Source organism: Meles meles, chromosome 21 (genome assembly GCF_922984935.1).
Source record: "Meles meles chromosome 21, mMelMel3.1 paternal haplotype, whole genome shotgun sequence".
In the NCBI taxonomy this organism is placed as follows: Eukaryota; Metazoa; Chordata; class Mammalia; order Carnivora; family Mustelidae; genus Meles; species Meles meles.
Window position 1 is genome coordinate 10,466,109 of NC_060086.1, and position 27,997 is coordinate 10,494,105.

The 27,997-nt window shown below is 44.3% G+C and overlaps 1 protein-coding gene and 1 pseudogene across 6 annotated transcripts; one reads left to right on the forward strand and one right to left on the reverse strand.

Annotated features, from left to right (window-relative positions):
* LOC123934027 (zinc finger and SCAN domain-containing protein 25) lies at nt 1-27,997 on the reverse strand. Of its 6 annotated transcripts, none has more exons than XM_045993889.1 (8): nt 27,927-27,997; nt 26,282-26,390; nt 25,213-25,628; nt 23,855-24,056; nt 23,173-23,264; nt 22,411-22,537; nt 16,040-18,518; nt 1-60 (listed from the first exon to the last, which is right to left on the reverse strand). In XM_045993889.1, the coding sequence occupies exons 3-7, from the start codon at nt 25,597-25,599 to the stop codon at nt 17,692-17,694; spliced, it is 1,635 nt and encodes a 544-aa protein (XP_045849845.1). In that variant the 5' UTR covers nt 25,600-25,628; nt 26,282-26,390; nt 27,927-27,997; the 3' UTR covers nt 1-60; nt 16,040-17,691. The 6 variants fall into 6 exon arrangements, with proteins under 6 accessions (XP_045849845.1, XP_045849843.1, XP_045849844.1 ...); XM_045993887.1 differs by having other exon boundaries at nt 25,213-25,631; XM_045993888.1 differs by having other exon boundaries at nt 26,282-26,403; nt 27,927-27,980.
* Nucleotides 7,732-7,832, forward strand: LOC123934309 (annotated as a pseudogene).

The following is a 27,997-nucleotide window of genomic DNA, read 5'->3' on the forward strand; positions in this document are numbered from 1 at the left end:
TCTCTGCCTGCCTCTCTGCCTACTTGTGATCTCTCTCTCTGTCAAATAAATAAATAAAATCTTTAAAAAAAAATGAAATCTCAGGAGGAGTCAAGATGGCGGAGAAGTAGCAGGCTGAGACTACATCTGGTAGCAGGAGATCAGCTCGATAGCTTATCTAAACATTGCAAACACCTACAAATCCAACGGGAGATCGAAGAGAAGAAGAGCAGCAATTCTAGAAACAGAAAATCAACCACTTTCGGAAAGGTAGGACTGGCGGAGAAGTGAATCTAAAACGACGGGAAGATAGACCGCGGGGGGAGGGGCCGGCTCCCGGCAAGCGGCGGAGGAACGGAGCACAAAATCAGGACTTTTAAAAGACTGTTCCACTGAGGGACACTGCTCCAGAGGCTAAACCAGGGTGAAGCCCACGTGGGGTCAGCGAGGTCCCAGGTCCCGCAGGGTCACAGAAGGATCGGGGGTGTCGGAGTGTCGCAGAGCTCGCAGGTGTTAGAACAGAGAAGCCGGCTGCAGAGACAGAGCCGAGGACTGAACTCTCAGCTCGGGGTTACCTTGAACTGGTCACGGGCTGAGTGAGCTCGGAGCGCGGCTGGAGGCTGGGGATACGGGAGTGATTGGGTGCTGTTCTCTGGGGGCGCACTGAGGAGTGGGGCCCCGGGCTCTCCGCTCCTCCAGGCGGGAGACTGGGAGCCGCCATTTTCATTCCTGTCCTCTGGAACTCTACGGAAAGCGTTCAGGGAACAGAAGCTCCCAAAAGCGAACCGGAGCGGATTACTTAGTCCGGCCCCTGGTAAGGGAGGTACAATTCCGCCTAGGGCAAAGACACTTGAGAGTCACTACAACAGGCCCCTCCCCCAGAAGATCAACAAAATATCCAGCCAGGATGAAGTTCATCTATCAAGGAAAACAGGTTCAATACCTAGGACAGCAGCGGAATTCCAGAGGAGGAGAAAGCAAAGCACGGAACTCATGGCTTTCTCCCCATGATTCGTTAGCCTTGCGGTTAATTCAATTTTTTTTTCAATTTTTTTCTTTCTTTTTTTTCTTCTCCTAAATTTTTTAAAACTTTTACCCTTTTCTTTTTTAACGTTTTTTGACTAGTTTATCTAAAATATATATTTTTTCTTTCTTTTTTATATTTTTTGTTTATTTGTTTTATTTTTTTAATTTTTTTCTTTTTCTTTTTTTTTTCTGAACCTCTTTTTATCCCCTTCCCCCCCACACACACAATTTGGGATCTCTTCTGATTTGGTTACAGCACATTTTTCTGGGGTCTGTGCCACACTATTACTATTCTATTTCATCCTTCATATCCTCTTATCTGGACAAAATGACAAGGCGGAAAAAATCACCACAAACAAAAGAACAAGAGGCAGTACCAAAGGTTGGGGACCTAATCAACACGGACATTGGTAATATGTCAGATCTAGAGTTCAGAATGACGATTCTGAAGGTTCTAGCCGGGCTCGAAAAAGGCATGGAAGATATTAGAGAAATGCTCTCTGGAGATATAAAAGCCCTTTCTGGAGAAATAAAAGAACTAAAATCTAACCAAGTTGAAATCAAAAAAGCTATTAATGGGTGCAATCAAAAATGGAGGCTCTCACTGCTAGGATAAATGAGGCAGAAGAAAGAATTAGTGATATAGAAGACCAAATGACAGAGAATAAAGAAGCTGAGCAAAAGAGGGACAAACAGCTACTGGACCATGAGGGGAGAATTCGAGAGATAAGTGACACCATAAGACAAAACAACATTAGAATAATTGGGATTCCAGAAGAAGAAGAAAGAGAGAGGGGAGCAGAAGGTCTATTGGAGAGAATCATTGGAGAGAATTTCCCTAATATGGCAAAGGGAACAAGCAACAAAATCCAGGAGGTGCAGAGAACCCCCCTCAAAATCAACAAGAATAATCCCACACCCCGTCACCTAATAGGAAAATTTACAAGTCTTAGTGACAAAGAGAAAATCCTGAAAGCAGCCCGGGAAAAGAAGTCTGTAACATACAATGGTAAAAATATTAGATTGGCAGCAGACTTATCCACAGAGACCTGGCAGGCCAGAAAGAGCTGGCATAATATATTCAGAGCACTAAACGAGAAGAACATGCAGCCAAGAATACTATATCCAGCTAGGCTATCATTGAAAATAGAAGGAGAGATAAAAAGCTTCCAGGACAAACAAAAACTGAAAGAATTTGCAAACACCAAACCAGCTCTACAGGAAATATTGAAAGGGGTCCTCTAAGCAAGGAGAGAGCCTAAAAGTAGTAGATTAGAAAGGTACAGAGACAATATACAGTAATAGTCACCTTACTGGCAATACAATGGCACTAAATTCATATCTCTCAATAGTTACCCTGAATGTTAATGGGCTAAATGCCCCAATCAAAAGACACAGGGTATCAGAATGGATAAAAAAACAAAACCCATCTATATGTTGCCTACAAGAAACTCATTTTAGACGCGAAGACACCTCCAGATTTAAAGTGAGGGGGTGGAAAACAATTTACCATGCTAATGGGCATCAGAAGAAAGCTGGGGTGGCAATCCTTATATCAGATCAATTAGATTTTAAGCCAAGGACTATAATAAGAGAGGAGGAAGGACACTATATCCTACTCAAAGGGTCTGTCCAACAAGAAGATCTAACAATTTTAAATATCTATGCCCCTAACGTGGGAGCAGCCAACTATATCAACCAATTAATAACAAAATCAAAGAAACACATCAATAATAATATAATAATAGTAGTGGACTTTAACACTCCCCTCACTGAAATGGACAGATCATCCAAGCAAAAGATCAACAAGGAAATAAAGGCCTTAAATGACACACTGGACCAGATGGACATCACAGATATATTCAGAACATTTCATCCTGAAGCAACAGAATACACATTCTTCTCTAGTGCACATGGAACATTCTCCAGAATAGATCACATCCTGGGTCCTAAATCAGGTCTTAACCGGTATCAAAAGATTAGGATCATTCCCTGCATATTTTCAGACCACAATGCTCTGAAGCTAGAACTCAATCACAAGAGGAAAGCTGGAAAGAACCCAAATACATGGAGACTAAACAGCATCCTTCTAAAGAATTAATGGGTCAACCAGGAAATTAAAGAAGAATTGAAAAAATTCATGGAAACAAATGATAATGAAAACACAACGGTTCAAAATCTGTGGGACACAGCAAACGCAGTCCTGAGAGGAAAATATATAGCAGTACAAGCCTTTCTCAAGAAACAAGAAAGGTCTCAAGTACACAACCTGACCCTACACCTAAAGGAGCTGGAGAAAGAACAAGAAAGAAACCCTAAACCCAGCAGGAGAAGAGAAATCATAAAGATCAGAGCAGAAATCAATTAAATAGAAACCAAAAAAAAAAAAAAAAAAAAAAAAAAAACAATAGAAAAAAATCAATGAAACTAGGAGCTGGTTCTTTGAAAGAATCAATAAGATTGATAAACCCCTGGCCAGACTCATCAAAAAGAAAAGAGAAAGGACCCAAACAAATAAAATCATGAATGAAAGAGGAGAGATCACAACTAACACCAAAGAAATACAGACAATTATAAGAACATACTATGAGCAACTCTATACCAACAAATTTGACAATCTGGAAAGAAATGGATGCATTCCTAGAGACATATAAACTACCACAACTGAACCAGGAAGAAATAGAAAACCTGAACAGGCCCATAACCAGTAAGGAGATTGAAACAGTCATCAAAAATCTCCAAACAAACAAAAGCCCAGGGCCAGATGGCTTCCCAGGGGAATTCTACCAAACATTTAAAGAAGAATTAATTCCTATTGTCCTGAAACTGTTCCAAAAAATAGAAACGGAAGGAAAACTTCCAAACTCATTTTATGAGGCCAGCATCACCTTGATCCCAAAACCAGACAAGGACCCCACCAAAAAAGAGAACTACAGACCAATATCCTTGATGAACACAGATGCAAAAATTCTCACCAAAATACTAGCCAATAGGATCCAAAAGTACATTAAAAGGATTATTCACCACGATCAAGTGGGATTTATTCCAGGGCTGCAGGGTTGGTTCAACATCCAGAAATCAATCAATGTGATAGAACACATTAATAAAAGAAAGAACAAGAACCATATGATACTCTCAATAGATGCTGAAAAAGCATTTGACAAAGTACAGCATCCCTTCCTGATCAAAACTCTTCAAAGTGTAGGGATAGAGGGCACATACCTCAATATTATCAAAGCCATCTATGAAAAAACCCACCGCAAATATCATTCTCAATGGAGAAAAACTGAAAGCTTTTCCGTTAAGGTCAGGAACACGGCAGGGATGTCCATTACCACCACTGCTATTCAACATAGTACTAGAAGTCCTAGCCTCAGCAATCAGACAACAAAAAGAAATTAAAGGCATCCAAATCGGTAAAGAAGAAGTCAAACTATCACTCTTCGCAGATGATATGATATTATATGTGGAAAACCCAAAAGACTCCACTCCAAAACTGCTAGAACTTGTCCAGGAATTCAGTAAAGTGTCAGTATATAAAATCAATGCACAGAAATCAGTTGCATTTCTGTACACCAACAACAAGACAGAAGAAAGAGAAATTAAGGAGTCAATCCCATTTACAATGGCACCCAAAACTATAAGATACCTAGGAATAAACCTAACCAAAGAGGCTAAGAATCTGTATGCAGAAAACTATAAAGTACTCATGAAAGAAATTGAGGAAGACACAAAGACATGGAAAAATGTTCCATGCTCCTGGATTGGAAGAATAAATATTGTGAAAATGTCTATGCTACCTAAAGCAATCTCACATTTAATGCAATCCCTATCAAAATTTTTTCAAAGAAATGGAACAAATAATCCTCAAATTTACATGGAACCAGAAAAGACCTCGAATAGCCAAAGGAATATTGAAAAAGAAAGCCAAAGTTGGTAGCATCACAATTCCGGACTTCAAGCTCTATTACAAAGCTGTCATCATCAAGACAGCATGGTACTGGCACAAAAACAGACACATAGACCAATGGAACAGAATAGAGAGCCCAGAAATAGACCCTCAACTCTATGGTCAACTAATCTTCGACAAAGCAGGAAAGAATGTCCAATGGAAAAAAGACAGCCTCTTCAATAAGTGGTGCTGGGAAAACTGGACAGCCACATGCAGAAAAATGAAATTGGACCACTTCCTTACACCACACACGAAAATAGACTCCAAATGGATGAATGACCTCAATGTGAGAAAGGAATCTATCAAAATCCTTGAGGAGAGCACAGGCAGCAACCTCTTCGACCTCAGCCACAGCAACATCTTCCTAGGAACATCGCCAAAGGCAAGGGAAGCAAGGGCAAAAATGAACTCTTGGGATTTCATCAAGATCAAAAGCTTTTGCACAGCAAAGGAAACAGTTAACAAAACCAAAAGACAACTGACAGAATGGGAGAAGATACTTGCAAACGATATATCAGATAAAGGGCTAGTATCCAAAATCTATAAGGAACTTAGTAAACTCAACACCCAAAGAACAAACAATCCAATCAAGAAATGGGCAGAGGACATGAACAGACATTTCTGCAAAGAAGACATCCAGATGGCCAACAGACACATGAAAAAGTGCTCCACGTCACTTGGCATCAGGGAAATACAAATCAAAACCACAATGAGATATCACCTCACACCAGTCAGAATGGCTAAAATTAACAAGTCAGGAAATGACAGATGCTGGCGAGGATGCGGAGAAAGGGAAACCCTCCTACACTGTTGGTGGGAATGCAAGCTGGTGCAACCACTCTGGAAAACAGCATGGAGGTTCCTCAAAATGTTGAAAATAGAACTACCCTATGACCCAGCAATTGCACTACTGGGTATTTACCCTAAAGATACAAACGTAGTGGTCCGAAGGGGCACGTGCACCCGAATGTTTATAGCAGCAATGTCTACAATAGCCAAACTATGGAAAGAACCTAAATGTCCATCAACAGATGAATGGCTAAAGAAGATGTGGTATATACACACAATGGAATACAATGCAGCCATCAAAAGAAATGAAATCTTACCATTTGCGACAATGTGGATGGAACTAGAGGGTATCATGCTTAGTGAAATAAATCAATCGGAGAAAGACAACTATCATATGATCTCCCTGATATGAGGACATGGAGATGCAACATGGGGGGTTAGGGGGATAGGAGAAGAATAAATGAAACAAGATGGGATTGGGAGGGAGACAAACCGTAAGTGACTCTTAATCGCACAAAACAAACTGGGGGTTCCTGGGGGGAGGTGGGGTTGGAAGGGGGGTTATGGACATTGGGGAGGGTATGTGCTATGGTGAGTGCTGTGAAGTGTGTAAACCTGGCGATTCACAGACCTGTACCCCTGGGGATAAAAATACATTATATGTTTATAAAAAATAATAAAAAATAAAAAATAAATGAAATCTCTAGGGGCACCTGGGTGGCTCGGTGGATTAAAGCCTCTGCCTTCGGCTTGGGTCATGATCCCAGGATCCTGGGGTCGAGCCCCGCATCGGGCTCTCTGCTCGGCATGGAGCCTGCTTCCTCCTCTCTCTCTGCCTGCCTCTCTGCCTACTTGTGATCTCTGTCTGTCAAAAAATAAATAAATATATATAAAAAAAAAAGAATGGCCAAAATCAACAAGACAGGAAACAACGTGTGTTGGAGAGGATGTGGAGAACGGGAACCTTCTTACACTGTTGGTGGGAATGCAAGTTAGTGCAGCCACTTTGGAGAACAGTGTGGAGATTCCTCAAGAAATTAAAAACAGAGCTTCCCTGTGACCCTGCAATTGCACTGCTGGGTATTTACCCCAAAGATACAGATGTAGTGAAAAGAAGGGCCATCTGTACCCCAATGTTTATTGCAGCAATGGCCACGGTCACCAAACTGTGGAAAGAACCAAGATGCCCTTCAACGGACGAATGGATAAGGAAGATGTGGTCCATATACACGATGGAGTATTATGCCTCCATCAGAAAGGATGAATACCCAACTTTTGTAGCAACATGGACGGGACTGGAAGAGATTATGCTGAGTGAAATAAGTCAAGCAGAGAGAGTCAAGTATCATATGGTCTCACTTATTTGCGGAGCATAACAAAGAACACGGAGGACTTGGGGAGATGGAGAGGAGAAGGGAGTTGAGGGAAACTGGAAGGGGAGATGAACCATAAGAGACTGTGGACTCTGAAAAACAACCAGAGGGTTTTGAAGGGGTGGGGGGGTGGGAGGTTGAGGAAGCAGGTGGTGGGTAATAGCGAGGGCACGTACTGCATGGAGCACTGGGTGTGGTGTAAAAACAATGAACACTGTTAACACTGAAAATAAACAAATTTTAAAAAAATGAAATCTCTAGTAAGCATCTTCAGGGAAAAGTTGCACATCTTTGCTATCTGTCTCTAGTTTGGGGTTAATCTAATTCCTTTTTTCCCCTTTTTGCTGTTACACTTAGTAAATTAGGAAAAGAAAATGGAATGCAAGAATATAATACATACTGAGTAAAGATCCAATGTTGAGATAAGGTATTAGTGTGTGCTGTATGAATGGAGTTATTCCGACCATGATATGGTCTATACAAGTGGTAGTCTAGGTATGGATCTCCCTTTAGTTGGTGCCTAGAGTCTGCTCCATGTAAACAAACAAGTTGGGTGGGACAATGGAACAGTTTCAATAAAAGGGTGGTAAGGAAATAGATATAAAACTGAGAACAGCGCTCGCTTTGACAGCACTTAACGTGGAACAATACAGAGATTAGCATGGCTCCTGTGCAAGGTTGACATGCAAATTCATGAAGTGTTTTATATTTTTGTATGGAATAGTTGAATCACTAGATTATACACCTGAAACTAATATAACACTCACGTTAACTCACTGGAATTAAAATTAAACTTTTGAGAAAAGATCCAGTGGGTTGAGAAAGAGAATTAGTTTTGCTATCTCTGCTTTATAAAGCACCCATGCCCTTTGTGATGGCTTCTCCAAACAATGTGAGAGCCAAATCTACAAATGGCCCTGCACTCACTCTTTCCCTCCTTTCTCTTCCTCCCCCTTACCTTCTTTTTCCCTCAACAAATCAAGACGTCCCTTTCCTTTAGTCGGGCACAAAAGAAGACATCTTAGGATATTTTACTAAGAAGCCAAGGTAAAAATAAGAGGATACAACACCTCATTCAAAAGAAGGCAAAAGGGAAGGGTTTTCTTCTTGAATAGAGGTCTGAACTATCTAGGATCCAGTCTACTGTTGAACTCGACTTCTGGATCGGGACTGATTCTCACTTGCAAAAGCTGTGCTCCTTCCCAAACTCTACTCTATCATTTCAGTGGTCTCCCCATCATTGCCCTTGATACCCTCCAAGTCCTCCTCTAAAGTTATGTAGAACAAAGAACTACCAGTTTACTTAAAAGGGTACTGTTAAAGATCTTTTACAGACACAGATCTCAGAACTTACAGGTACGGTTCTGTTGAAGAGTTCCTAACAAACCTTCTGTGACACTCAGACGCTCCCAGCTGTGTTACAGCTGCTTTGTTGCACTCTCCACATCCAGTCCAGCACCTAGTCAGGGATAAGCACAACCACATCTACATCAGGATTCAAGCATTTTTCCAATGAGCCGCACCCTTGGGATGGCCAAAGAAAAGTGCGTCATCGTCCTCACCCGTTATGGGGACATAAAAGTGGAGTAAAGCAGCGGCATCCAAGAAAATTGGGGAGGGACGGCCACCACGGATTCATTGAAGAAATCTTTCTTAAGCACATGGATTAAGCTGGACTTTACGGTGAGCCCTGAGACAGAGTAGTGAATGGATTTCTGACCAAAATAAATCAGAATCAAAGTATTCTTCCGGGGAGAGATCAGGATGTAAGTATCCTGTATTGTTGAAGAGATTCACATGTTATGGCTACAACGTGAAAAGACTAAAATAACATGTTGCTGTAAGTCATGCCTTGCTGTCCTAGGGCCATATCTGCTTTGGGCTGGTAGGGGTAAACTTCAGGGTCTGTTCCAATGTTTGAATGGGTACTCTGGCAAAGCCACATGTTTCCCACAATGGAGCTACCAGAAGTGGCTAGCAGCCCTCCACCCATAGGAGGTAGCGGCCAGATATTTATAAACGTAGGAAGCAAAGCAGAGCAACTATCTGATTGGCCCTACAGGGGAAAGTCTATGGCTATTTGTGATTGTTTGCCCTTGTGTTTCAATTTCTTTGAGGCACTGACAGACTTAGGTATGGGGTTGCTTATGTAGGCTGACAAGGCATTAGAACTACCTATTTAATGGCCTCCTTGTTTAATTAATTTAACAGCATGAAGGAAAAAACCTCAATCTGGAATACCCGAAGGACAGTTTTCATCTTGAGTATTCAGTATGTCAGAGACTTGCCAACCCTACCACCAGCAAAGGCGTCAATACAGCTCAGCAAACTGACGGAGCTGGTTTTACTGAGCTGTTGACTACCACGCAGAGGCAGTAATTGTCTCTGCAGGATCATGGAAAGCAAGGGAAAGGTCCAAAGACAGTGGCGCTGGGTCACTTCCTTCTAGATCTGCTACACTGGGTCTTTTGAGTCAGATGCTATTATTCTCTGAGCAAATGATCTTCTAGAGTCCAACCCCCTACGATCTAGTTACCTCTCCCACTGCTCCCCTGCGCTTTCCAAAGTATAGAGTACTTCAATGTAGAAGTATGATGAGGGCCAGCTGGGATTTACCAGATGGCAGTGGGGATCATTTTTGGAGTAGGGGAGGGCAGAGAAGCTAGGGAACGGTAAGGACACTGGAATGTTGCAGGTCTCTAGGTGTAACAGCTCCTGCTGACCTAAGAATGCGTGAAGACACTGCTGTGGGCTGGAGCTGAGGTGCTCCAAGGTTTGCTAGAGCCTGGTGTTAGGGGAGTTTCACATGTAAACCTATAGTCACCAGGTGGTACATAAACTCTATCACACATTAGAGGTGTCAAGCGAATAGGGTGTCTAAATCCCAGCATATCAGTTAAATCTAAAACACAAAACACCACCAAAAAGTGAAGCTTTCTGAAGACCAGTCCCCCACATCTAACAACCCTTCTGTTAGTTCATATCCAACAATTCTAAAATTAGACTTTTTTTTTTTTTTTTGCCTTTTAACTCACGGCTGCTCAAACCAGTTAACCTTCCAGATTTCATTTATTTGACCATCAACCTTGCTCTGATACAGAGGTCTGTCATAAGCACCAAGTAAGTTACAAATTTTGAAATAATTCCAAAACACTGTGAGACTGAATGCCCACAGGGATACCAGTACATTTGTATTAACCAGAACATGCATTAATTACCAAAGACACTCCCTGAAGCAATGGGTTAAAACTAGCAGGTTTGGGGGAAATGGTCCCTCACTTGAGGCAGAATGTAAATGTAAAAAAGCACCTAGAGAGGCCATCAAGCCTAAGGGTGAGGTGAAAGTATCATGTGAGTACACCTACGCAAAACCAAGCCCAGCAATGAAGTCACTGAAAATGGGACTTTCCATAAAGGAAGCTGCCACACGAAATGTCTTCCTTCAAGTCACTGCATGAAGGAGCCTTAGCCAAACACAGGCACAGTGAAAAAAGCACAAGAATGAATCTGCTTCTCTTGCCCAAGATGAGGTATGATTAATTCAGTGCATCTATTAGCCGTACGCTGCATCACCCTCCTGCTCCCAGCTCAGGGCCATTATCATTGGACAAGGATTTGCTATGCTTTTCCTCCCACACTCGTAACTATTAAATCCTGTCAGGGTTGTTTTTTTTTTTTTTTTTTAAAGATTGTATTTATTTATTTATTTGTCAGAGAGAGAGACAGAGACAGAGCACAAGCAGGTAGAGGCAGAAGCAGGCTCCCCGCCAAGCAAGGAGCCCAATGCGGGACTCGATCCCAGGACTCTGGGATCATGACCTGAGCCAAAGGCAGCGGCTTAACTGAGCCACACAGGCATCCCTCATTTTAAATTCTTTTAATAAAATAATTTAAAGTTTACAGAAAAAGTTGCAAAAACAATAATGCAAAATACCCATATATCCTTTACCCAGATTCATTTATCATTGACACTTTTACCTTTTCTTCCCTCCTCCTCTGCCCTGCCTCCACCTCCCCTCTGTATATAGATGTATGTATATATCTGTGTACATACACATGACGGTCCTCTATCCTTAAATACTTCACTGTGTATTTCCTAAGAACAGAGATACTCTCTTGCATGAGCACAACATAGTTCTCGATGCTAGTACTTTTAACATCAATACAATAATTTTATCTTATCTAGATCCATATTGCAAGTGTGAAAACTGAACCAACAATGCTTTTTAAGGCTGCACAACACAACATGGTGTGGATGTGCCACGGTTTTAATTACTTATCTTGGGTATTTATGCAGCTCCCAATATTTTTGTGGTTAGTAATTAGGCTGTAATGAATAATGTGTGTATGTATTTTCATGTTATTAGAGGCATCTCTTTAAACCCATCCATAATTTTGTTAGATACTGCGGAATTCTCCTCTGCACAAGGTTGCACTGTTTTGCATGCCATTAGCAACGCGGAAGAATTCCTGTTGCCCCACAAACTATCAACAGCATGAACTGTCGAGCTCTGGAATTTTGGCCAATTGGATGGGAAAAAAAGGATCTCTCAGTGTAGTTTTAATTGAAATTTATTCTAAGTGAAGTTCAGCATCTTTGAGTATGGCTAATAGCCATTTTCTCTTCTTTTCTATGAAGTCAAGTTTGTCAGTTTTTTTTTTTTGTTTTGTTTTGTTTTTTTATATTTTTTATTTATTTGACAGAGAGAAATCACAACTAGGCAGAGAGGCAGGCAGAGAGAGAGAGAGGAGGAAGCAGGCTCCCCCAGAGCAGAGAGTCTGATGTGGGGCTCGATCCCAGGACCCTGGGATCATGACCTGAGCCGAAGGCAGAGGCTTTAACCCACTGAGCCACCCAGGTGCCCTGTCAGTTTTTTAATGGGCTTGGTTTGGGGTTCTTTTTTTGCCTTTTTTTTTAAGTTCCTTGTATATTAGAAATATTAGAATTTTGTGTTATGTTGCAACTACTTTCTCCCAATCTATCATTTGTCTTTGCTTATTGTTTCTGCCATCCAGACGTTCTTAAAATTTCTATGTAGGAATGCATCAGTCTTTTCTTTAATGCCTCTGGATTTTCAGTCCTAGACTGAAAGTCTTTCCCTGAAGCCGTGTTTTAGAGGAATTCACATCCACATTGTTTTCTGGTACTTGCGTACTTTCATTTTCATATTTGGATTCCTGATTCATTTGGAGTTTCTTCTTGAATGTGATGTGAGAAATGGGTGTATTTTTTTTTTTATTTTATTTATTTGACAGAGAGAGAGATCACAAGTAGGCAGAGAGGTAGGCAGAGAGAGGAGGAAGCAGGCTCCCTGCGAAGCAGAGAGCCCGACGCGGGGCTCGATCTCAGGACCCTGAGATCATGACCTGAGCCGAAGGCAGTGGCTTAATCCACTGAGCCACCCAGGCGCCCCGAAATGGGTCTATTTTTTAATCTTTCCCTAAATCACTGTTCAATTATTCCAATATGACTTTTAAAAAAATAAATCTCTGGGTGGCTCAGTCCACTGAGCACCTGTCATCAGTTCAGGTCATGATCTCAGAGTCCTGGGATTGAGCCCCACATCAGGCTCCCTGCTCAGCGGGGAGTCTGCTTCTCCCTCTCCCTCAGCCCCTCCTCCTACTCCTGTCAAATAGAAAAAAAAAATCTTAAATAAATAAATCTGCCCAGTGATCCAAGAGTCCATCTTTATTACATATTAGATTTCGGTACAGACCTAGGGTTATTTCTCAACACTTCCTGCTATCCCATTGGTCTATTTACACACAAATCCCAGTTTTGCCTGCTGGGTTTTTTCCCATCACTTATTTCCCATTCCTTCCATTAGTACCTCAGTCCAGGCAGCAGCAACCCTTTGAAATAAAGGCTGGAGAAACCTTGTGAGAAGACTGGTTCTCAGTGATACATTACTTACCATTCATTCTACTTTTCCTGCTCATACAACATGCTGAGCCCTTTTGCAAAAATCAATGATATTTCTAGATGATACAGATCGGGTTTTCCTCAACTGTTTCAGAGACAGAAATAACATGCAAACAGCTCCCTGAGATGGGTGTCAAGGAGGTATAAATGTATTTGCACCACCACCTTTTTCCCAACCCATCTGAAAGTTAATCTACTACCTTCTTCAGAAATTACAGTTTTTACTAAGGAAGGAAAAACAAGTAAGACAAGCTCTTGGGTTTGCTGCCATCTCCTGGTCTCTGGCCTCTCAGATGACACTACTCTGGCGAGAGCATGTGGCAGTGCAGCAGCCGTTTTACCGGAGCCTCTCTGCTCCTCCGGAAAACTGAAATTGCTTCTCCCAAGTCCTTCTGCTTGTCAAAGTACAACCCCTGCATTACCCAGCCCTTTCCACCCTCTCTCTCCTGGCAGTTTAAATTCCCAGCAACAAACACAAGGGAGAACATTGCCTGTCCTCCCTGTTGTAACAAATTTTAACTGAAATTTATTAAAATGTGTCCATACTAGGGACAGGTTGGACACAATAAATCTCCAGAAGTGTGTCCTTCGGAAACTGAGATAATATACGGAGAAAAAAGTAAGACCGGAATCCAGAATTGTAGGAAGCCCCAGTAAACTTCTTTGGCTTGTAGAATTTCTAAGTGATTTTAGCAGGGCTGTAATTGGTGGCACAATAGCTGGAGATGACTGCCGTATCAGGAGGGCCACGAGAGGCTACACGATGTCTTGTTTCTTCCTCAGGCATCCTGACGATCCTTCTAGCTACTGAAAAAAGGCCGCGATCCAGGACTTTCATGCATTCCAATGTTTACTGTCTACTGTTGCCTTGAAGATCTTACGGAGAAAAAAAAGGTTGCCACTGGCTGCACTAAGTTTAAGTGGCCCCACAACGCACGTGCATTTACAGAGATGTATCTGGGCCCCAAGCAACTTCTTTGTGATGTAGAGGCTCCATGGGAGATGCCTGCCTAAAAGGAACTCAAAGCAACAAGCCAGGCTGCCTGCATAGAAACCACCTAGGTTTTCGATTTCCAGCCCCCTATCCTGAGATTCTATTTCAATAGCTCTTGGCTCTGCACAGCAATAATACAATTAATCTATGTGATCGCTCATAAAACGCCTTTGTTTTCTATAAAGTTAGCCTGGGGCATTAAGCTTAGCAGGAAATTGCTCTAGTCCCTGGGAGGCCAGCCCTTTTAATAACTAAACCATCTAATTGATTTCAGCTATTATCCTGAATACCATAAGCAGTGATTCTCAGCCGAGGGTCAATTTTGCCACCCCGGAGACATTTGGCAATGGTGAGAAACCTCCTTGGTTGTTACAGTTGGGGGGCACTACTGGCATCTAGTAGCTTGAGGCCAAGGAGGCCACTCCACATCCTATGATGCACAAAACAGCCAGGACAGCCTCCAAAACACAGACCTATCTGGAACAAAATGTCAATAGCACAGCGGTAAAGAAACTGGCTAAGTTTAAAAGAGCAAGTAAACTCTAGAGCAACACCTTCCTGATGGTTACTTTCCTCATCTCAGAAGTGGATGAAGTCAGTTTATGTTGCATGGTGAACTTGAAACCAACTTACTAGTTAAGAAACAAGGGTTCTGGGGGCACCCAGGTGTCTCAGTCAGCTAAGCAGCTGCCTTCAGCTCAGGTCATGATCCTAGGGTCCTGAGATCAAGCCCCAGGTCAGCAGGGAGCCTGCTTTTCCTTTTCCTGCTCCCCCTGCTTGTGCATTCTTTTTTTTTTTTTTTTTTTTTTTTTAAGATTTTATTTATTTATTTGACAGAGAGAGAGATCACAAGTAGGCAGAGAGGCAGGCAGAGAGAGAGGAGGAAGCAGGCTCCCTGCGGAGCAGAGAGCCCGACGCGGGGCTCGATCCCAGGACCCTGAGATCATGACCTGAGCCGAAGGCAGCGGCTTAATCCACTGAGCCACCCAGGCGCCCCTGCTTGTGCATTCTTACAAGCGTTCTCTCTCTCTCCGTGTCAAATAAAATCTTTAAAAAGAGAGAGAGAAAAGAAACAAGGGTTCTTCTATTTGCCCCTGGGCTAGGTGGGATAAAAGATGAACTGGAAGTACTGAAGTATAGTTAATCAGGCTGCAGGTACATTCGTGGCATTTAATGTAGTAACTCCCCCGGACAGACAGGCAAAAAGTTACCTGGTTTTCTCACCACTCAAAGGATAAGGAGTCATCAGTTAAGTGGCTGCCTTCAGCTCAGGTCGTGGTCCCAGGGTCCTGGGATCAAGTCCCCACATCAGGCTCCTTGCTCAGCAGGGAGCGTCCTTCTCCCTCTGCCTGCTGCTCCCTCTATTTGTGGCTATATGACAAATAAATAAAATCTTAAAAAAAAAAAAAAAAAGGCACCATAAGGGACACATGGATGGCTCTCAGGCATCTACTTTTGGCTCAGGTCATGGTCCTGGGGGTTCTGGGATCAACCAGCATCAAGCTCCCCCTACCCCAACCCCTGCTCAGCAGGGAGTCGTCTTCTCCCTCTCCCTCTGTCCTTGCCTCCTGCTCATGCTCTTGAGCTCTCTCAAATAAACTTTTAAAAAAATAAATCAGGGCACCTGGGTGGCTCAGTGGGTTAAGCCTCTGCCTTTCACTTGGGTCATGATCTCGGGGTCCTGGGATCGAGTCCCATATCAGGCTCTCTGCTCGGCAGGGAGCCTGCTTCCTCCTCTCTCTCTCTCTCTCTGCCTGCCTCTCTGCCTATTTGTGATCTCTCTCTACCAAATAAAAAAGTAAAAAATAAAAAATAAATCAATATGGGGCGCCTGGGTCGCTCAGACATTAAGCATCTGCCTTCGGCTCGGGTTGTGATCCCAGCGTTCTGGGATCAAGCCCTGCACTGGGCTCCCTGCTCAGTAGATTGCCTGTTTCTCCCTCTCCCACTCCCCCTGCTTGTGCTCCCTCTTTCACTGTCTCTCTTTGTCAAATAAATAAAACCTTTAAAAAAATAAAAAATAAATAAAAATAAAAGGCACCACAAGACAAATCACACCTTGTAATTATAGTACTCAGACTCACTCACTCAACAGCCAGCATTCAATGGCACAGCATTACAATACTGTAGTGAGGTCCATGCTCATTACACAGAATTTTAAGCAGAATATTCTGGAATTTTATACAGAAATGAAACCCTTTAGTGACAGCAAAATAAGAAAGCATAAACAGTTACAAACACTGTATCTTCTCATTATTATGTAATTTTAAGTGCCTACAAACATCTTTTATTTTTCCTGAATTGGCACTCATGCAAAACAGATCACTACCGCCTCATCACCCCCAGTTGGTGACCAAGAGCCTCTCAGATGACAAGGATCTAGATGTACCAAGACTACTTAGTAACAAGAGGTAGGTGGTGAACACATTTCAAGGCAAAACACTGACAGGACCAAGGACAAACGCGCAGATCCCAGGTCCACAGGGTTTACAGGACTATCAGTGGGTTCCACCTTAGGTGGTTCTGAAGAGCAAATATAGTCACTAAACATAAGCTCAAGATCAAGGATCTTTTCCCCCTATTTTATTCACTGATCTACAGCAAATACATAGCCAAGTTCCTGTTGGGCCTCAATAAATGTGTAGAATGAATAAAGTAAGAATAGATCATCTTACATGCTATAGTGACATTAAATGGAGGGTATTAATACCAGTTCATCATTCAGATTCATTTAATTATATCTTTATACAGAACTGAATGTTTTTTAAAATAATTTCATTTTTATTCAGTGATCAATAACAAAATATTAACTTCCTAATGGATGTGTGAACTGTTGCTACAGTACAAGGAATAATGGGAAAACTTTACAGATGAGAGTACAATGGTACAGAGACAAAGGGGGCTACAAATAAAGTAAAATAAACAAAGCTGCCTGAGAGATCCCAACAGGGGAGGAAAAGATCCAGCACCTGAGCAGCAGGACAGAACGACTAAGCACCAGAAGACTATCTTCTCACACAGCACTTAGCACAAACATAACTTAGAGTGCCTGGAGTTATTAATGTTTCTGTGTGTTTCCACTGCTAAATCACAAGCTCCGGGAGGCTCAGATCTCGTGTGTCTTGTTCACCACTGTGTTCCCAGCACCAGGCACATAGTAGCTGTTCAATAAATATTTGGTAAATGGAAAAGAAGGAAGAATTTGAGCTAATGATCTTGCAGGTAGAAACAGCCCTCATAAAAAAGAGGCTTAAGCTGTCAACATGGGACAAAATTTTGCCTTTACTACCAGACCTGCTCAAGAGGCAGATATGAACAGCCCACAAACAGAGGCTCTGAAATTCAGGATATCCTTTCTCCAAAAGACGGTGAGAAACTGTTCACATCACTTGGATAAGAGACATGAGGAGCTGTGCTCTCTGGAAACTCAAAATAAATCAGGCCTTTCCCTGGTTGTTTGACAACAAATGGAAAGAAAATGGATCAAAGTACTTCTGCACCCCATCATTCTTCAGCCCCCACCTCAAAGCCCTTCAGTGAATAAGGACAAATGCATCTTCCAATGAGGTCTTCCTCCAGTTGTGGTCCTGAAAGATTCTGCACTTTCCAGGACCTTCCACTGGCAGAAAAAAAGGTGCATTTCAGCATGGCACACTTACTGCGCCAGGGTCTCCTGGCGATGCTGAGTCTTCTGGTGCCGGTTAAGGATGGACCTCTGGTTGAAGCTCCTCCCGCAGGCAGGACAGTGGTAGGGCTTCTCCCCGGTGTGGATCCTCTGGTGTCTGACCAACCGTTCCCCTTTACTGAACCGCTTCCCACACACCTGGCACCCGTACGGCTTCTCGCCGGTGTGGGCCCGCCGGTGCACAGCCAGGTTTGCATTCCTGCTGAAGCTCTTGCCGCACTCACAGGTGTAGGGCTTTTCCCCCGTGTGAGTTCTCCGATGCACCTGCAGATGCTGCCTCCGGGTGAAGCTTTTCCAGCAGTCACCACACTTGTAAGGCTTCTCCCCCGTGTGACTCCTCTGGTGGACCTCAAGGTGGTGCCTCTGGCTGAAGGTTTTCCAGCACTCGCTGCACACATAGGGTCTCTTTCCCAGGTGTGTTCTCTGGTGCTTCATGAGGTACTCTCTCAAGGTGAACCCCTTCCCACATTCGACACACCCATAGGATTTCTCTTCTTCATGAGTTCGCTGGTGTCTGACAAGATTTGAGCTCCGACTGAAGCCTTTTCCACACTCAGGGCACTGAAAAGGCTTCCAGAAGGAGCTGTGGGTCTTGAGGTCATCCGGCAGGGGTATGACGCCATGCTGAGGCGGCCCTGGCATGTTTCCCACAGAACTACTCGGCTCCTGCTCACAGGTTCTTCCAAGCTCAGGGCTCTGAAGAGTGGCTTCCCCAAACCTCTCTGATGTCACCCGAGCAAGCGCCCCTTTGAGGTCTGATTGCTGGGTTTTAGCCTCCTTTTCCTTGCTCCCAATGCCTACAGGACAAAGGAGATACAGGCTGATTCTACAGGAACTATGAAAGTACATTTATACGTTAGAATCTGGCTCCTAAGGGTGTCCCCCTCACAATTCCTTCTTCCTCCCTCTGACTAAAAAACCTCAATACAGTTTCCTTTCATTGACTCTAAAACCAGACTTTGCTCTACTTTTCTCCGTTTCTGACTGTTTGTATCCCTAACACCCCCCCCCCAAATTCATAGGTTGAAGCCCTGTACCCCAATGTGATGTTATCAGGAGACGGGGTGTCTGACAAGTAATAAGGTACAGTCATGAGGGTGGAGCCCTCCATGGGATTAGTGTCCTTAAAAGAAAAGGAAGAGAAACCAGAGTGCTTTACACAGAGGTTATGTAGGCAGGATTCCTCACGATGGGATTAGTGCCCTTGTGAAGAGGCAGAGTCACAAGATGGATCCTTCAACTGTCTGCCAAGTGAAGACAGTGAGGTGGCAGCTGGCTGCAAGCGAGGAAGAGGGCAATCTCCAGACTTAATCTATAGGAACCTTGATCTTGAACTTCCAGAACGCTGAGAAATAAATGTCTGTTGTTTAAGCCACACAGTCTATAATATTCTACTATAGCAACCCAAGACAAGATTATCTCCGTACCTTTTTAGAGAATACTCTGCCAAACTTTAACACCCACTCACTTAACTTTCTACTAAACTTGGCTTTCATTTCCTCCTAAATCTAATTCAATGATTTCCTTGAAGAAACATGCCCTGCTTGGTCTCTTCAGCTAAAATATACTGATCAATATATACTATACCAATATATATATAATAGACACTGATCAAGCATTTTGCTCATCCTACACTTATTTATTTATTTATTTTTAAAGAATTTATTTATTTGACAGAGATCACAAGTAGGCAGAGAGGCAAGCTGAGAGGGAGAGAGGAGGAAGCAGGCTCGCCACTGAGCAGAGAGTCAGGTGTGGGGCTCAATCCCAGGACCCCAAGATCATGACCCGTGCCAAAGGCAGAGGCCCCAACCCACTGAGCCATCCAGGCACCCCTATCCTACACTTATTTATACACAATCTTACTGAAAATGCTATTTTACATTCATTAAGGTGTCCTGCCTTCCCTAGAGATTATAAACCTATTCCAGGGATGAACTACTTGGAGTTCTACATATCCTCCCTACACTTGCCCAGCAAGAAGTCCCTGCTCAAACTGCTCCCTCTGCCTAACCAGATCTTACTAATCTAGGTCTCCTAGGAGCCTGCCACAGGCTTACCGGCTGCTGGATGAATGAATGAACCCACTCTGTCACTGACTTCCACCAGACTGAAATGCCTGTGAATGCTACTGAAATGCCTCAACCCTTCTCAGTGTCCTTCCTCTGATCCCTCTCTCACTCTCTCTAAATTTAAACAGAACAATTATTTATAGAAGAGGAGGAAGATGGGAAAAAAAAGGGGAGGGGGGAGGCTCTAGGGAGCAAAGTAGCCAAGACAGGGAAAAAAAAAGACAAGAGGCACCTAGCTGGCTCAGTCCATGGAGCGTGCGACTCTTAATCTCAGGGTTATAAATTCGAGACCCACGGTGGGTGTAGAGATTACTTAAAAGTGAAATTTTTAAAAAGAGAAGAGGGGCACCTGGGTGGCTCAGTGGGTTAAAGCCTCTGCCTTCAGCTCAGGTCATGATCTCAGGGTCTTGGGATTGAGCCCCGCATCGGGCTTTCTGCTCAACAGAGAGCCTGCTTCCTCCTCTCTCTCTGCCTGCCTCTCTGCCTACTTGCGATCTCTGTCAAATAAATAAATAAAATCTTTAAAAAAAAGTGGGGGAGAGAGAGACAACAATCAGAACTTAAGAATGGAAAGGGTCCTTTCAGGTGAGGCTGTTAAAACACAGAAAGAAAAACACTGCATGCCTCCGGACCTAAACAAAGATGAAGGACACCGCTCTCACCTCAGATGGATTCTTTCATAAACTTTCCAGGGAATACAACTGCACAAAACATAACTTTAGAGTTCAAATTTTCATAATTAATATAACCATGTAAACAGCATCCAACTCAAGAAACATTATCAGCATCCAAAAAGCCCTCTCCCCTACCCTCCAGTGACTATATTCTGCCCCCAGACAAACATGCTATCTGGACCTTGATCACCATTAAGTGCTTCTGCCTGGTCTTGAACTTTATGCATTGGATCCACACATTGTTTCTAGCTGCTTCTGCTCATTATTATGCTTTTAGGATTCACCCACATTATGAAACATAGCTATAATTACACTTTTAATTTTTTTTTTTTTTTTTTGCTGTTGGTAGTATATGCTTTTACACTGTCAAGAATATATTGAAATCTCTTTATTAACTTGGCTAATGTTCATTTGGGTAGTTTCCAGTTTTGAGGTGTTATGAATAATAAAACTGAAACTAAATGCAAAGCACAAGCCTTACCTGGACCCTGAGGAGATGCGAGTATGTGCTAGGTATTACCTAGCATGGAATTCTGATTTCTCAGGCCCAATCCTACATAGCTGTCAATGCAGGAGCCATAGGTAAATGGGACTAAATCCCAGGACGATCTGAAGGTGGAGACAGCCGGTAGATAGTATGGGTGGGAAATGGACCTTGGCCCACCCAGACTCAGCATAAACACTTAGGGAAGTGCTTCGGTTGTTTGAAACAATGGGAAGAGGACAAGCATACAGCCAGACTCTCTAGAACAATCAGAATGGCCAAGGACACATAAAAACTCTCTGGGACTAGGAGGAGAACAGAATACTTCCAGCAGGTGGCAGCATCACTGGTAGAATTTCATCCCAAGGGGGATCAAGGTGCTGAAATACTAGTACCACCATCTGGGCCACTGCACGAGCTCCTGCACTGCGCAGTTATGTATGGGGGTTTCCACATCCTCTACTGTTACAGAAGTCTTCCATCTCTTTGTGACGTATGTTGGTAGGCTTTGGCCACTCACATCACTCCCATGTGTGACAACCCTGTCCTGGACCCAAGTCTCCTAAGTCCCTCCTCTAGTGCCCCTTACACTACTCCATAATGACCATTATTATGTACACCTGGGCCCTTCACCTGAACTGCTAAGATCACAGAGGCAAGCACCTTTAAGGCAGAATGTTGACCACATAAAATGCCAAAGAAACATTTTTGAGCCAATAAATAAATTCTGACTCATAAAAAAAATTTGTACAACTAATAAAAATATCTGACACTACTATATTCACCAAATATTAATCCTCACAACACGATGAGATTTCTATAAACGTTCCCATTTTGCGACTGAAAAACCAGAGGCCTGTGGTGCCCTAGGTCACAATCAGTAAGTGATGGAGCCAGGATGGGTTCACATGAGCTAAGGAAGTAGAGTGATACTCTGCTCGCTCTGTGACACGGGCCCACATGGACCTCTCTGGTTTCTAACATCCTTCTGTCCACACTCCTGCCATCCTCTGTACACACATCTCGTGCTCCAAAGGCTTCCATGCCGTTAGTCCAGCCCCAAAACAAAGCTGCTAAGGTGGGACCAACACCAGGGAGGCACTCAATAAATCTCTGCGGAGTGAACAAGATCAGAGGATCATCTTTTGCTGCTCTTTTGCTCTCGAGCCTGGGTACTCTTCAGTCACAGAGTGGGGGCTCCAGGAGTTCTAATGACCAGCCAGTCTCATCACAGCCAGAATAACTACCTTGTGATTTCCTGCCCCCTTGACTGCTCCTGTCCTGACAGGAAAAGACGTGGCCAGCTCCTTAAGCCTGGGTCCACACTCTTTCCTTGGACCCATTTACTCATCTTCTGTCAGTAGTACCAGGTTCTAAAATCCAGGGCCAGGGTAAGAACCCTAACCTGTAGCTTTCAAAATTCCTCAGTTTCTTACCTTCGGAACGGAAACAGTCTTACCTGGAGCTGAGACCCCACAGTCTCGGGGTTCCACATATTCCCCAAAGCAGTCTATCTGGGCTGGGGTCACATGCCTCCATTCCTCCTCAGGGAAAGCCAAGGCCATTTCTTTAAATGTTCCCAACCCCTGAAACAACAGGAGACTGCTATGGATGGAGAAATAATCCCAGATTATTGTCAGAGAACACAAGGGACAACACTCTAGGGAAGAATGGAGCAAGGAGACCAAAGGAACTGATCACTAGTGGTCTTGGGAGCAGAAGGGCCTACCTCTCAACAGTTCAATGACAGGAAGTAATGGACTCATCTGAGCCACTATATTTCTGAGTCTCTGGGGCAGCCACTAAGCTTATACCCTCACAACCACAGAACCCAATTTCCATTTTTCAAATGCCTCCATTCCAGCCTCAGAGCTGCTATTTATCCCCTCATCAAAAGCCTAGTGGTTTCTATCAATAAGGTCTTCCTCCTCACAATTAAAAGAGTAATCCTGAGTCACTCGGAAAAAAAAAAAAATAGTCACAAAGCAGTAAAATAGAGTGTATTGAGCCTTATGCCTGGACCCTAAGGCATAAGGCTCACCTCAAGTTAACAACTGAGGATGATAAAGTGGAGAAAACAAACCTGTCACAACCATCAGAACAAGAAAGGTGAAATAATTCAACTTGTGGATAGCACTTTGTTGTGCAGAGAAACCTTAGGGAAAGTGAACCTCATTCAAAGCAACGTCATGGTCCCCAGAAGGGGAGAGGTACAGCTCACCTGGGATCCAGCTGTAAGGAACCCAGCTGCCATCTCTTGGTCTCTGGTGTTCACTGAAGGGAGGCCAGGACCAGCCTGAAGAACTGGCAGAGCTAAGCAAAGGGAAAAAAGCATAAGAAAGATTAGCGCTGTCTTGTAGTTAACTTGTTCAGAGGTGTCCACTGCCTGACACACAGAACCCTAGAAACCTTATAGAGACTCCATAAAGCAGGGGTGCAGGTACAGCTTATCCTGCTCTCAACTGGGAAGATAATCCCAACCTAATATGCCCTGCCCCTTGAAGGCCAGCCATGCTCCCTGGTCACACTCTGGCAATAAGCCCCTTTGACATTCACTAACACAATGAAGTCACACATTACTTTCAGGGATATGGTCTGTCTGCCCACTTAAAAAATATCCCTACATGTCACCTGCATATTTCTAGGAAGTTTCTAGAAAGGGATGTGAGGGAAAAGAGAAAAGAAATGGTAAGAGAACACAATCCCAAATACCGCCTGCAGAAATCAGAATCGAGATACAGAAAACAATTTCACTTCATCTGTTTCCTACTAAAGTCAAGGAAGTAACCAGGAAAAGTCAGAATTACAGCCCACAGGTGACTTAATTTATCAACTACTAGGCTTTAAAGGATAGGGTCACAAAGCACGGTTTTCTATGTCCTTACTTTACTGTTGCATCTTACCCTGCTCCTGGAAGGCTTGTGTCCCAGCTCCAGGGTCCTGACTGAGTTGCTCCTCAGTGCCTTGGTCTAGGCCTTGAACTCCTTCCCCAGGGGGCATCCCCCACTCGGGCTTGATCTCCACCGGCCCCAGGTGCACACCTGGTTCCCAAGGGCCTCTGCCAAGTGCTGTCTCCTGCTGCTCTCCCTGCACGTGGCATGGAACCTAAGGACAGTCCCCAACACCTATTAGAATGAGGCCTGGGAGAGGGATCTGAATTAAAACTTAAAAAGAAAACCAAGAAAAGAACCATTCTAGCTGCAAGGGAGGGGAAGAAAAAGCTGGCTAGGTTCTTCCACAGGATGTCGGTAAGAAGGTGAAAAAGAGACTAACCTCTTTATCAGGCTATGAGCAACTGTTGTATGCCCACACTTTTAGGGACCTGACAGAATTCCACCATGAATAATGTCACAGAGAGGCTAAATACTGTTTGGTTGAGAACTTTAGCCCAAAACACTCCCTACTAGAAAAAAAATCCCCCAATTACAAATGCTAAAAGTAAAAAATACAAGCCCTGATTACACAGTGAATTACCTAGTGAGAAAAACTAGCTCTAAAAATAGCAAGAAAAATCAGGACAACTCACATTGAGATACACTCACAAAAACAGGCCCCTTTTGGTCTACTTTTAAGCTTCTGGGCTGGGAGATAAAAAATAATTCTTAGGATTGTGGAGGAAGTCTGGGGTAACTACAGCAGGAAAGGAAAGATGAAGTTAAGAAAGACAGATACTTGCAAGCAAAACAGTAATGTTAAGTCCTGCTCTCTTCTTTCCCAGACAATAATCAGGTGATTATACCAAAGAGTCATAGACACCGGCCAAAGTCCCAAGGAAGCATCTAAGACGCAGCTGCCTGGTGTCACCAGACCACCACCACAGAATCGCTGATGTGAGCCACTTGAGTTGATACCCCAGATGTGGAAACTGCACTGTGCAGACCATGCTTCTTAGTAAGAATATTCATCTGACTGGAATTCTCTGCATTCTCACATGTATCCTGCCCAAAGAAGAATGAGTCGAGGAACCTTAAAAGTAAGGTTCTTTAGGCCTGAGGCTCACAAGGGAAATATGGCAAGGCCTCTGTCCTGATGACCAAAAAGGAAGCTAACAGCCCTTCTACAAGCCCTGCATCTTCCCTGAGAATGGATTTTCTTGCTGAAAACTCCACTGCCCTCCAGAAAGTACTTCAGGGAGTCTGGGAGCAGAGGAAGGAGACTGTATAGCTCATCTACTCCCACTGCTTCCTCAAAGCTTTCGATTCTTTAAATCTCCCCTTCCCACACCAATGGAACAAGACCCAGATTCCCCCTTCTCACCCACCGCCTTGGCCTCCAATGTTCTCTCTGTGAAGTCCTCCACCATGGCCACAAGAGCCTTGCCACTCTCCAGGCCATGCTCCCGAATCCAGGCATAGAACTCCCGAGGCAGGATGGTCAGGAACTGCTCCAGCACCAGCAGCTCCAAGATCTGCTCTTTGGTGTGCAGCTCAGGCCTCAACCACTGGCGACAGAGTTCCTGGAGTTCCCTGAGGGCTTCCTGGGGACCAGCTGCCTCCTGGTAGCGGAACTGCCGAAACCTCAGACGAAAAGTCTCCGGACTAGGGTCCTCCCTTCCCCTGCCCCATGGCAACTCTTTCTCCAGCTTTACCACAGGAACACCCATCGGCTGCTGAGGGTCTTCTGCCATCCCTGGACGCTCCTTAAGCATCTTCACACCCCTCCCAGAAGACTGAGTGTCTGCTGGAAAGGCCAGACAAACAATAAAGGAAGCATAAATGAGACAAAGGAAAAGTCAGTCCATCCCAGTTCTGTGCCTACCATCAATGGCTATTCTGCTGGAGAACATGACAATTACTTTCAAAAAACTGAACATATACCCTGAAAATTACATCAATTCAATTCAGTAAGTATATGCTAACTACCTAGTATGTGCAGAAAAATGTAGAGACTTGACTTTATGCCCACAAACACTGCAGGATCTCATTAGGGAAATAACACTACAATCAGAGAATATAAAACAGGTTATAATTAGATCAGTCACAAAGACCGACTCTTCCAAAGGTGTAATACATTTTCAGTAAATATATATGCCAAACCTGCAAAAACTAGAAATATAATACAGATGGGGGGCCTGGGTGGCTCAGTCAGTTGAGCATCTGCCTTCAGCTCCAGTTATGATCTTGGAGTCCTGGAATCAAGCCCACATCAAGCTCTCTGCTCAGCAGGGAGCTACTTCTCCCTCTCCCTCTGCCTGCTGCTCTGCCTACTTGTGCTCTCTCTCCCCGTGTCAAATAAATAAAATCTTTAAAGAGAAAAAAAAAGGTTTATTTTGCCTGTGGTATGTCAACGGACTATAGTTTAGAGGGGACAAGAAGGGAAGCAGCACTTACAGTGGTCAGCCGGAGAGGCTCAGGATGGTGGCAAAGCAGACAGTCAAGACATATTCTGGACGTAAAACCAACAGACTTGCCAGAGGCTTGGATGTGACCGTGTGCTCACCTAAAGAAAACAACTGAGTGACCCATATATATCATTATAATTAATCAAAAAAATTTTAACTTGTAGGACACCTCGGTGGCTCAGTCAGTTAAGGGCAGACTCTCGATGTCCCTCAGGTCATGGTCTCAGGGTCCTGGGATCCAGCCCTGCTTTGTGTTCCTCGCTCAGTACATAGTCTGCCTCAGGATTCTCTCCTTCTCCCTCTGCCCCTCGGCCCCCTGCTTTCTCTCTCTCAAATAAAAATAAAAATAAAATTTTTTTAAGATTTTTAACTCGTGTAGGCTCTACCAATTAGAAAGCCTGTTGGCACGCACACTCATTCAATACTTAATAACCATTCTGTGCGAGGAGTACCACTCCCCCTACTTTTCAGATGAAGAAACTGGAGCTGTAAGAGGTTAGATGGTCGAGGTCGGCCTCCCAAAAGACAGGGTGCAGATAAACCACAGGGGGAGCCAAAATGAGAGAAAGTCGGTTCAAGTACTCATGAAAAAAGAAGGGGCTTACACTAGACTGGGTGAGTCCTATTCAATCTCACGACGGGTTCGGGTTGGGGGTGCACGGTACCCAGGCCGGGAAGACAGACTTGGGAGTCGAAAGTGGGGAAGGGGGCGCCTGGGTGGCTCAGTGGGTTAAGCCGCTGCCTTCGGCTCCGGTCATGATCTCAGGGTCCTGGGATCGAGTCCCACATCGGGCTCTCTGCTCGGCGGAGAGCCTGCTTCCCTTCCTCTCTCTCTGCCTGCCTCTCTTGTGATTTCTGTCAAATAAATAAATAAAATCTTTAAAAAAAAAAAAAAAGAAAGAAAGTGGGGAAGGGGCTGGGTTTTTAGAGAAGGGAAAGATCACTCTTAACCCACTGAGAATAATCAAACTGGCAAATCCGAAACGTCTACTTAATATCCTCTTGGGTGCTCTGCACTCATACACCCTTCGTAAGCCCATTTTTCATTTTCAGGCCCTTCATTTTTCTCTGCTGCACCAAGAGAGATTTCTCTCGCGACTTCCCAGCTACTGCATGTACTCACTCCCATTCATCACTCCCCTGTTGAATTTAGGGCGCTACAGCGCAAATGTACACCAGCGTGTCTCCGACTACCAGACTCCCTGAAGGCGCGCAAGGTCCTGATTCATCCTTCATCCCTGGCACTTCACGAAGAGAAGGCTTACAAGAGAGCCATTCTTGGCGTGAGTGTCCCACGTCTTGATCTAAAATGGCTACTTTCAATCTTCTGAGAGGGCCGCGCTGGTTCCAGGCCTCGAGTTCGTGGACGCCCCGGGCGCTGAGGTAACCCTGGTCCGGCGGGCCCAAGTGCGCTCCCACCTGAGCCCCTGCGTCCCGCCCCGCCAAGGCCTCCGTGCCGCGGGAGGCTGCTCCGGGGAGACGCGCCGCCCGCTGCCTCAGCCCGGCCGCCGCCACCGCAGCGGCCCCAAAACCCTGCTCCGCCGCCGCCTCGGCCCGCAGCGGCCCCGAAACCCTGCCCCGCCGCCACGGCAGCCTTCGCCCGCCGTCCCGCGTCGCCCCGACCCAACACTCACCCGCCGCCCCTCAGCAACGCCTGCCAGGCCCGAGCGCTCAGAGGACCGGATGTGGGCCGCGGACGCTGTCA